The sequence below is a fragment of the Scatophagus argus genome, chromosome 17, assembly GCF_020382885.2.
Source record: "Scatophagus argus isolate fScaArg1 chromosome 17, fScaArg1.pri, whole genome shotgun sequence".
Taxonomy (NCBI): Eukaryota; Metazoa; Chordata; class Actinopteri; family Scatophagidae; genus Scatophagus; species Scatophagus argus.
Window position 1 is genome coordinate 1556079 of NC_058509.1, and position 11340 is coordinate 1567418.

General features: G+C 45.2%; 2 protein-coding genes across 3 annotated transcripts; one reads left to right on the forward strand and one right to left on the reverse strand.

The window, feature by feature from the left end:
• Positions 1-119: 119 nt before the first annotated feature.
• Positions 120-4811, reverse strand: LOC124074402 (angiopoietin-2-like). The gene is made up of 6 exons (XM_046417302.1): positions 3733-4811; positions 2900-3134; positions 1930-2064; positions 1551-1767; positions 1278-1473; positions 120-708 (listed from the first exon to the last, which is right to left on the reverse strand). Exons 1-6 carry the CDS (start codon positions 4402-4404, stop codon positions 562-564), a joined length of 1602 nt encoding a protein of 533 aa, XP_046273258.1. The 5' UTR covers positions 4405-4811; the 3' UTR covers positions 120-561.
• Positions 4812-7774: 2963 nt separating this feature from the next.
• Positions 7775-10196, forward strand: LOC124075136 (pro-opiomelanocortin-like). Of its 2 annotated transcripts, none has more exons than XM_046418552.1 (3): positions 7775-7897; positions 8389-8509; positions 8943-10196. In XM_046418552.1, exons 2-3 carry the CDS (start codon positions 8393-8395, stop codon positions 9480-9482), a joined length of 657 nt encoding a protein of 218 aa, XP_046274508.1. In that variant the 5' UTR covers positions 7775-7897; positions 8389-8392; the 3' UTR covers positions 9483-10196. The 2 variants fall into 2 exon arrangements, with proteins under 2 accessions (XP_046274508.1, XP_046274509.1); XM_046418553.1 differs by having other exon boundaries at positions 7794-7897; positions 8385-8509.
• Positions 10197-11340: the final 1144 nt, after the last annotated feature.

The following is an 11340-nucleotide window of genomic DNA, read 5'->3' on the forward strand; positions in this document are numbered from 1 at the left end:
CAACAATCAGCTGACAAGCACATCATTCAGCATGAGTGAAATCACCTGAGTAGGGTCTACCTGTGCAGCGCCAAGTGCACTCACAATGTGGTTATTACACTTTGACATGCAGCCTTAGAAGCAGAACGAGTCCGTGATGATTATCAGCCTGGTGCTTCTTTATTGCCTCGGCTTCTAAACGTGTGACATGAAGGTCGTTTGATCCGCGCTGTGAAACCAAGAACTTACTGCCCAGGTGTGGTGGAGCAGTTTGTCACTAACCCTGACCTCGTTCTGATCATGTAACTCATGTCTTTTTCCTTATTAGTCCCTCCCTCAATGTGGCATCTTCAAGATTCTTTAAAAAATGCTCATAAATATTTTATTAAAAAGGCTGGATTTCTTAAACAGCTAATCACAGTAGCTTTTAGCAGACTTCAGCAGTGTATTTTGGGGGGGACTATTTTCAGCTGCGTATGAATACAGATTTGGTACTTCAGTGAATATTTCTGGTGACTCCTAAAGGGCATCTAGCAGTAATTGGAAGCTGCGAGCAGGGCTTCAGGTTGCTACACTCCATCACTATGGTGACAAGCGGGGCCTGAAGTTGCGTGGACGTATCATCATTGTAACCGCCTTCAGAGAGTAGAAATCCGACTCCTTCCAGGAGAACCAGACGACGCCATCCGGCCCGAGCAAGTTCTGAGCTTTCAAAGAGTACTGCCCCCCCTGGTGGAAAACACGTACAATTACAACATGAACATGTTAGTTCAAGAACAGTTTGGCAGTATTGAGGTGAGTTTCTCTTGCTGTATCTTACATGCTACACTATATAGACAAAAGTATCCAGACACCCCTCTTTATGGGGCTGTTTCTCAGGGTCTGGGCTCGGCCCCTGACTTCCAGTGAAGGGAAATCTTAATGCTTCAGCACACCAAGACATTTTGGACAATGCTATGCTTCCAACTTTGTGGCAACAGTTTGTTGAAGGCCCTTTTCTATTCCAGCATGACTGTGCCCCAGTGCACAAAGCAAAGCTCCATAAAGACATGGTTGGATGAGTTTGGTGTGGAAGAACTTGACTGGCCCACACAGAGCTCTGACCTCAACCCCATCCAACACCTTTGGGATGAACTGGAACGGAGATTGTGAGCCAGGCCTTTTGGTCCAACATCAGTGTGTGACCTCACAAATGCTCTACTGCATGAATGGGCATTAAAGTCCCTGTTGGTGTGATGGTCATGTGTCCCAACACTTTTGTCTATATAGTGAAAGTTGGTGTAGGCAGTTTGTCCTACCTTGTAGTAGACGCCGTTGAGGTTGGCGTAGAAACAATGACGGAACCACCAGCCGGCGTGGCTGATCTCAGCGCAGATGTTCCCGGTGTCTGGTGTGCTGAAGCCCTGCTGGTCATGGTACCAGCCAAATGAATCCTCCACTGTTCCACTAAAACCAGACACATGGAGGCGGAACTGGTTCTCCTCATCCTCTATCCTACAGGAGAAACCATGATCTCTTTGGTAAACTGTTATATATTAAAATGATAATGTTTTATGATGTGGCGTGTCTACCTGAAGGTGTGGTACAGGGCGTGTCTGTGGGTGTGGTTCCAGTCCTGCAGGTGGATGCGGAGGCTGTAGTGGTCGTGGTTGGACAGCAGGTGGAGCTGTTGGTTGCCCAGCCAGTGTTCTCCTCGTGGCTCGCCAAAGCCACCACGATACTCTGACCATCCGCGGTTAAAACTCACAGAGCCGTCGCTCCGCCTCTGGAACACCGTCCAGCCCCCACCTTATGCACACACACGTACACACACATATAAGTTTCTCATGTTTAAATATTGGCCTACATACACACACCTGTGCAAACATATAGATATAGATGACATAGAAACACAGCCGAGGCGAACCAGCCGCTCCTTAACTGTGTCTGCGTGCAGTTTGTGTGTCTCACCCTCAGTCTCCATGTCGCAGTAGACCGGCAGGGTGGTGCCTGGCGACAGGACGATGTTGTAAACACCAGAACGACGAACACCACTATGATACAGAGACGCACAGTCTGACTGGCAGAAAGACAGGTACTGTCCATCTGAGAGAGACAGACAGACAGACAGACAGACAGAGTCAATAGCACATTTTCCACCAGTGAGTCGTAGTCGGCCTCCGGTTCTTCTTTTTGTTCCTGCAGCTGAATGTTGGAATGATGCATGATGCATTTCCTCTGTGCTCAGCAAAAATCTGAGTTTAAGAGGCGGAGCCTACGAACGGGACTTGTGACATCACAAGCCGTTGAATCCTGGAGCGATGAGGAAACCACTTGTGAAATAAAAAACATTTGCATATTCATACACTCTGGAGTCTTTAATGAGGGAGAAAGAGTTTGTGTCATCTGAAGGATCAACACACAAATCTGAGAATTTATATGTAAATCTTAATACGTGTGTGAGGTGATGTTTAAGGTTTGTTTCTTTCTGTTTATTGTAAATGTTTGTCTTTGTCCCTTTAGGTCCTGTATGGCTGGACCTAAAACATATTCTGTCTGTGCTGAATTCTAATCAAGCAGCTTGATGACGAAATGTTTCTGCTGTCAGACAAACCAAACTCTCCTTTAATTAAAGAAACATGATGGGAAGTCCTGATCCAGTTTGCTTTTCTCTCTACTGAGCTGAACACGCTGAACTCTGTGACATAAAAAATAAAAACTAACAGGGCAGGTTATGACCTTTGCATGACTAGGGAATAAATCTGACCGGTGGTAGTTATTAAACTGGCTTTATTCTCTAAATCTGAACTCCTTCCAGCTTTGTGAATTTAAACAGAAGGAGGAGGAAGCTGCTGTGTGGTTCTGACTGTGTGAAGACGCCCCGTGTGGCGGCGGGCTGCACGCAGCACGCAGCTCGCCTCTGCGTCTGCTGCATGTGTACCTGGTGGCAGCGAGTCCCGCATGCCGAGCAGCGTTGTGGTTTTAATGACGTTGATGGTGCAGCCCGTGTTGCGGCTCATGCGCTGCACGGTGGCCGTCAGGTTGCGAAGCTGCGCCTGCAGCTCGAACAGCAGCGATGCGTGCACGTGGAGCAGCGTGTCGGCCTCGGCGTGATGCAGCTCCAGAGAACGCAACCGCTGGTCAAAGGTCGAGGTTAAACCAACACTCTGTTCACCCTGAGAGGTCAAAGCAGAGAAAAAGGAGGCAGTTTGATCTGTAGATCAGGTTTGTCTTTGTTCTCCCGTTGAAAACAAGACAATCAAGCCTGGTCTCTTTCCCTCAGCATCACATACCGACATTTTGTCACGGGGCCCTGTATGCTTTCAGGACCTGCAGCTAATCCTGTTAGCATTCAGGGTTAAGGAGGACTTAGTGGGTGTCAAGACAAAGAGAGAGACAGAGAAGACAGATGGACAGAGAGAGACAGAGAAAGGAGGGCATTGTGTTTATATGTGTTGTGCTTATATAATTATTATTTTACACAAAATGAGACCATCAGTTTATGGTCTCAGTTGCTGGTTTCCTGTCTTCTTCAACACATGATGTTCATTCTGTAAAGTCTGAAACTGTTTACTCAAGACGAAGCACTTGTGTCTCCTTGTGTCTTTTCTTTCTGCTGACTTTCTGCCATCGCACCACCTCTAAAATTGTCTGAACGCAGTGTAATTCTGAATTGTTGAACTATTCCTTTAACAAGGTTAAGCCGTTGTTGGACTGTAGCTACAGAGACGTGATGTATCCTCTAATAAACTAGCGGACAGGACATCAGTCTACCTGCATCTCCAGGGTCTTGACTTGATGCCGGTGGTTCCTCAGCTCCTCCTGCAGCTCTGACATGGTCTCCCTCAGCTCCTCTAGCTGCTCCTGTCGGTTCTGGTTCTCGTGGAGCCAGTGTGAGATGTCGTCTGTGCAGCGAAACATATCCGGGCAGCGTTTCTGCGACACTCCCACCGGCACCGGAGGCAGCCTTGCCATCAGTCGGCATTTGCCGTTAGACGTCAGCTGGCTGCTGTACTCACCGCATTGTGATGAAGGACTTCCACCGGTCCGGTTTAAGTTTTGGTTGTTGGCAGCGCCGGTGCTTATGACACCAGTGAAGCCACTGCGTATCACCGGTGGGGCGTCTGGGCTCAGATCAGAGTGCGTTTCCAGGAGAGAGGAAAGAGGATGCCAGTCAGCGTCCTCATAGTTGTCCTTGTTTATGTCCCGTATGTCCCAGTTTGTTTCAATGTTTGTGTCTGGTACCTCCCTGCTTGTTTGGATATCCAAGTCCAAGTCCAGTACGTCCCCATTTGTTTCTGCCAGAGCGTTGGGATGTACGTCCTCATCATGTCCAACATCTGGGTGTTCATCAGAGGCCACGAAGTCACCAGCGACAGGCTGGTAACAAGAGCCGATCAGTAAGACAAAAGTCAACCAAGCTGGTCGGCACTTCATCCCCAACATTCAGTAACCCGCATTTACCCACAGCCACCAGTGAAGTCACCGGTGGAATCAGTTTACTGGCAGCAAACAGAGGTCCAGACTTCACAAACTGGACTTGAGCTATATGCTCCGACTCAGGACTGTCCAAAACAAGCAGACAAGATTTGTGAGATTTTTGCTCGTGTGACTCAAACACAAACTGACTGGTCCCCTTCAAGGACCCCAAACAGGTTTCTGTGAAGACGCTCGGCCTCAGTGCTCCATAATCCAGTGTAGTGTAGTATTATTAATGTTTATCTTTGTATTTGTGCCATAAACACTTTTCAAGCTGTCTTACTTTCCTCTGTGTTCAATGGGAAAAAACTGCTATACATTTTAGGTTGAAGTTAGGACCTCATCAAACTGAAAGATGAGCATACAGCGCGAGGAAAAAACTCTCAGCCTGTAATCTAATGTCATCTCGCTCATCCAACCCAGCAGGAACTTTGACAACCAAACGACAGATGAATGTCAGCTGTGAGTGACCGTCTTCTACAGGTGTTTGGTGAGATGAAATCAGTGGAGCTAAAACCTGATCAAATTAAAATCCCAAACAGAAATGAAGCCGCTGAGCTAAAACACCAACAGCGTCTGGTTTGGTTTACAGAGTGTAGCGTCAGCCTACCTGTCGTCCTGTACTCTCCCAGCACCCCAACGCTGAATCCACCTCAATGGAAAAGCGTCAGGACAGCCAGAAGGCCGTGTGTGTGTGTGTGTGTGTGTGTGTGTGTGTGTGTGTGTGTGTGGTATGACATCTTATCCTGATAATCCTCTAATGGGATTGGCAGCCATTGATGTGAGGGTAATAGATTACATATAATGGGATTGGAATAATACAAGTTACTACAGCTTAAAGTAACTGACAGAACACAGCGAATGAAAGAAAAATATGAAGGAAGGTGAGTCAATGAACTACACTGTATGGACAGAAGTATTGGGACACACCTTTTTGTAACTGAATTTTTGGGCTCGGCCCCTGACTTCCAGCGATCCAACACCTTTGGGATGAACTGGAACGGAGATGATGTGCCTGAAGGTGTGGTACAGGGCGTGTCTGTGGGTGTGGGTCCAGTCCTGCAGGTGGATGTGAAGGCTGTAGTGGTCGTGGTTGGACAGCAGGTGGAGCTCATAAGCTGAAAGTGTAAAATTTCTTTATGTTCACTGAAAATCAGATTTTAAGAGGCAAATGGTTTGGAAGCCAGTCCTGGTCCAGCACTCTGTGTGATGTGGAGGACTGAGGCGGACTCTACACGTGGACTGTGTGGCAACTAAACTCGTGAAATTACATATATCATTCATAATTCAAGATTCTTTAATGAGGTGGTAGATGTAGACAACAGAGTGTGTTATATCATGAGCACATTGTTAATACAGGGTTGTAATCTTACAGCATTTGCAGTTCGTGGTCACACGTTTGATTCATCTAACTGAAGCTTCACGTTAGCTTGAGCTGAACTCGGCGCTCGTTTTACTGTGCATCAACGTTTTGACTGCTCAGAGACTTTCATTCATAAGCAGAACACACACTTTGAAATAAAAGTCAAACTTAAGGGACACACACTCTTCTTCAACCAGGAGGTTCATCCCATAATGCAACAGAGTTGAACAGAACAAATCGCATACTGAGAAGAATATTTACTTCACATGATTAAACCTGTGAGCAAACCTGACTCATAAACATATGAAAGACTGACTTAATTGCAGGATTTGGTGAATAAAGGACCTCCAGCTCTGATACTCTGAGTCCAAAATGTCAGTGGTTTGCCTTTTGATTTACCGTTTCATAACCTCTTTATGGGATGGGCTCCAGCCTCCTCGCGGCCCTGACGGATGAGCGGTACAGAAAATGAATGAATGGATTACCTCTTTATCTTCAGTTAGAGCACAGAAGAGAGAGGCTGTGTGTGTGTGTGTGTGTGTGTGTCTAATGGACTGAATGGATGTTCAAGGCTGTGGGAACCCTCTAATGGGTTTATATTTACCTGTTTGTCTCTGAGTTTTCCATTGGAAGAACAGAAGAAAAAACAACTCAAAGAAAGGACTGCAGCTTCAGTTTTGCTTAATGAAACCAAATTCTGTCTCTGGTGGCCACGACTACATGGACCCAAAGCATTTGATCTTAGCTAATGTCCTGCAGCACCATCTTTGGTTGTCTTGGAGAGAAATTAGTGTCAAAATGATCCAAAATGTGCATTGTGTGATCGACGCACACAAACAACAAGCAGCCTGAACAGGTGAAAGAGTTTTAAAAACGCTCACATCACAGCCTGAAGGAATATTCACATTTTAAACACAGATTTTTAACTGCCTCTTTACAGACCTGCTTGTTTTCTCTTTCTAAAAGCTTCCCGAATATAGAAATGCCTAAAATATCTAAAACTTTGTGACATTGTTTTGTATTTATTTACAGTTTGCAGAGATCAGGTTGCATTTGTGCGAGTGGAGTTTTGAGTGAGGGGTCCTGGTTCAGAGAGGCCCTTGATGACGCTGAGCTTTTAAAATGAAGTTCATCCTCATCGGCCTTTCGCTCAATCCCCTTCAGATCCGCCGTTAGTCACACTGAGGGCTCAGACGGTGGAGAGACGCTGCAGCAGGTGGGTGTGGGTGTAACTGTAGACTCTGACCCACAGCTCTGAATCCCCTCTTCCCCCCCGTGACAGCATGTTGGGTTGGTGCTAATCTGCTCCGTTTGTCCCCTGACATTTAACGATCTGCCGAATGGAGATTAACATGGAGCACTTTTTTCTGCTCCGTGCCACCATGTTTTTGTCGTCGCTTTTGTCCTCGAGTTTCCAGTTTTTGGTGGAGTTTGAAGACTATTAGAAGGCTGACGTGCTTCCCCTGTGGGCTGTTTGTTGTCATCCCAGTTTTCAAAAGTCTCCAATAAGATAAAAGTATGACTTGTTAAATGTTGCATCACTAACATCAGCATGTTTGCAATGAGAATGCATGCTGATGTTCAGCAGGTGTAGTGTTTACCATGGTCTCCATCTTTATTTTAGCATGTTATCACGCTGACATTTGCTAATTAGCACTAAACTCAGTACAGGTAAGTATTGGTAAGCAAAACTGAAAGAATTCACTTTCAAAACCACAACTTGGATCTTTCTAATAGTTTGTTTTTCTTTACAGCAGCCTCAGTGAAGTGTGTGTGTGTGGATGGAGGCTCCTGGATGTGTGTGAGTGTGTGTGTGTGTGGGTGGGTGGGTGGAAGGGGGGATGGTATTTCAATGATTGTCCATTTTCATGCTGCAGTGTGTGTTTACAAGCATGAATGATGTGGAGATTTCAGGTAGTGACATCATCACCTGTGTCTCTGTGTGTGTGTGTCCGTGCATGTGTGTGTGTGCGTGTGTGCGTGTCCTTGGATGACAACATATAAAATCGTCTGGCCGGTCGGAGGGACAACAGAAATCTCCACCTAACAGCCAAACGACAAGAAAACATCAGAGGCAGAGACAGACAGGACAGTGTGGTAAGTTTCTTCATTATCTGATTTTATATTATTCTTAACATTATTTGAACTCTTTCACAAATATCTTTACCCTCAAATAAAGACACATGATACAGAAAAACAATAATTTTATTTCCAATGTATTGATTACCTTTATATTTGCACGTCTATGCCTCTTTGTCATGTTGAGCTGTAAATCATATCAAATTATTTAAAAAACACATACAACATAACAACATGGAAAACAACATTATTAAAGTATCATTAAAGTAATGATATGATACACAGTTTGTCTGCAATAAAATGACTCATCGCTGACTTTGGGGCCTGTGAGCTTTACAGATTAATGCTAATGTGGTACCAGTCGGTCCAACAAAACCACATGAAATAAGCTGAAGTGCGTCTGACTGTGTGTGTCGCTTGAAAGGGTTTTTATTTTTGTAATTTCTGCAGGTGATCACATTGATGAAATATGATATGAGTATGTGTCTGTATCTCTGATTGGCTGACAGGGGAATGCATCCTGTGTGGCTATTGGTGGCTGTGGCCGTGGTGGGAGTGGCCACAGGAGCTGCCAGTCAGTGCTTGGAACATCCCAGCTGTCAGGAGGTCAACTCTGAGAGCAGCCTGCTGGTAACACACACACACACGCACACACACACACACACACACACGCACACACACACACACACACACACACACACACACACACACACACACACTTTGTCCCTCTGAGGTCTCTGCAGTCTGACGCGCCAGCAGGTTTTGCCTTCTTTTTCTGGCCTTTTGTTTGTTCAGGTGTTCTTGTGGGATTTGCAGGTTTGCTTTGCCACCTGTGTGTGTGTGTGTGTGTGTTTACTGTTGTCAGGTTTACAGTCCACCCCGACCGTCAGAGACTAAAACATCTGCACAGATGCTGTCTTCAGGGCTGTCCCAACATTAAGCCCACAGTCCGTCCCTCGTGACGACTACAATGTCCTCAGTTTGTTGCCTTGCGAACTTTGTCTTTCTTCTCATTTTCTGTTCGATAAACATCTCATTACGTCTCCGCCGTCTTCTCCTGTAGGAGTGTATCCAGCTCTGTCACTCCGACCTCACCGCCGAGTCTGGCAGCCTGACCGATGCTCACCTCCTCCCACTTGCTCCGTCAGACCCTCAGTCTGTGCCTCCCCTCATCCTTTTATCTTCCCCCTCCTCCTCCTCCTCCTCTCCTCACGCCAAGCGCTCCTACTCAATGGAGCATTTCCGCTGGGGGAAGCCTGTTGGGCGAAAGCGCCGCCCGGTCAAAGTCTATGCCTCTAACGGCGTGGAGGAGGAGTCAGCTGAGGTTTTCCCTGGAGAGATGAGGAGGCGGCAGATAGAGGCAGAGGACAAGGAGAAGGTGGAGGAGGTGGCGGAAGAGGAGCAGGAACAGCTGCCGGGCGACTTCCACGAGAAGAAAGACGGCACGTACAAGATGAAGCACTTCCGCTGGAGCGGCCCGCCGGCCAGCAAACGCTACGGCGGCTTCATGAAGAGCTGGGACGAGAGCAGCCAGCGGCCTTTGCTCACGCTCTTCAAAAACATCATCAACAAGGACGGACAAGAGCAGCAGGGGGAGCAGTGAGGGAGGAGAGGAGAGGGGGAAGAGACAGACAGAAGAGGAGCATGCTGATTGGCCGACAAGTCCTCCACACTGAAACCAAAACACGTCACTGACCTCCAATACGACCCCCATGAGCGTTTTCTGATCTGACTTCCTGTCAGCAGGAAACTGTCTCCTAAAAATGACATTTACGTACATGTTTACTACAGCAAATGTTTATTTTCCTTATTAATCAAACTCTTGTCCAGAGTTGATGCTGATGATATAAAACAGTAAATATTCATAACTGAAACTAAGAAGCCCTTTTTTCATTGTTGCTTGGAAAATGACTTAAATGATTAAATTGCAAAATAGCTGTGTACTGTTTTTCTGTCAGTTTACTGATTGATGAATCTACTAATTGCTCGAGTGAACAACATTTTTTAAGGAAGCACTGGACTGGATCCTGCTGAATCTACTGTTAATATCTGGGAACCTGAGTCACAGCAGGACTCTGTCAGGGTCTCTGGTGGTCAAAGTTGGCGTCCTGATTAAACGTTGACTTTGGTGCATCCAACATCACGGTGACTGGACAAGGAAAGTCACTGAGAGACACCTCATAGACCAACGCTCTGTCCTTCTGTCTGTCTCCACCTCCACCCACAGGGACGGAAACGAAAGAGGAATGTTTTGAATAAAGATTCATGTAAATAAATGTAAAGTGACATGAATACATAAAAAAATTTGCAAGAGAGAGACATGAGACCTGTTTTTATCTGTCTATCTGTCTGTCTGTCTGTCTACAAATCACTGGAAAACAAACTGCACCCATTTTTATGTTTTTATATGATACATTTGCACAATCACCTGTGAACTCCCAACAGACTGGGAATGATACAGAGCTAAACATTTTTAAAAAGTGGGTATGAAAATGATTATGAATCAGTGTGTTAGCAAGCTAACTTTTGCAAATTAGCACTAAAGACAAACTGAAGAGTGAGAAGATCACCAAAAAGCGGCAAACATGCTTTGATGTTGATCATTTTGTTCTTTAATAATACAGAAGAAATCAGCATTAATGCAAGAAATAAAAAGAGAAAAAAATGTGATTTGGAGACACAGAGAAGAGACTGAGAGCAGAATGAGAGCAGAATGAACGTACAAAAACCTCCCTCAGTCAGACTGAACAGAAACTGAACTGACTGTTGCAGCTGGAAGCTCCTGCAGAGACTGATACACTTCACTGAGGACACACACACACACACACACACACATACAAACAGTCATGTTTCCATCACTTTTTGGGATATTATGTCGATTGAGATTTATTTCCTGGAGGCTTAACTACCACCAAATCATAACAATAAACATTACTTGCCTAATCCTAAAGCCAACCTCAAAGCCTTAAAGCAAGTCTTAACCCTATTTGAAGTGCTAGAAATTAAGGCCACCAAAAGGCAATTTTTAGGTTGCTGAAGACGTTTCACCTGTCATCCGAAAGATTTCATATAAATCATTTGTCGCGACTAAATGTTCTCACTTTTTCATCGACTGAACCTTATTCGTCGAACATAAGCAAAATCAGAATTTTTCCCAAACACCAAACAAAGTGAATCCTTTAAATAAAATTTTGTGTCGGTTTTAGAAAATGAAGAAATCTTGTCCAAATCTTAATCAAATTGTTTTGATGCCTACATCACAATCAAAATTTTAGCCCAGGATTCAGGTGTGAGTCCTGACGACCATCTATCTCGACCACATTACAATACGATATAACTACATCTATGCAGTAAGCAATGACACCTTTTTTTCTCATACTGTATGTCACACAAAAATTCAACAAATACAGTGCAACTGATTTTTAAAACAACATTCATCCCTGAACTGTCAGATTTAACAC

Coding starts and splice junctions, on each gene's coding strand:
- LOC124074402 (XM_046417302.1), bottom strand. CDS start 4,404: ATGTTGGGGATGAAGTGCCGACCAGCTTGGTTGACTTTTGTCTTACTG. Junction 2,065..2,899: donor GCGGGACTCGCTGCCACCAG/GTACACATGCAG, acceptor TGTCTCTCTCAG/ATGGACAGTACCTGTCTTTC. Junction 1,768..1,929: donor CTGCGACATGGAGACTGAGG/GTGAGACACACA, acceptor TGTGTGCATAAG/GTGGGGGCTGGACGGTGTTC.
- LOC124075136 (XM_046418552.1), top strand. CDS start 8,393: ATGCATCCTGTGTGGCTATTGGTGGCTGTGGCCGTGGTGGGAGTGGCC. Junction 8,510..8,942: donor ACTCTGAGAGCAGCCTGCTG/GTAACACACACA, acceptor CTTCTCCTGTAG/GAGTGTATCCAGCTCTGTCA.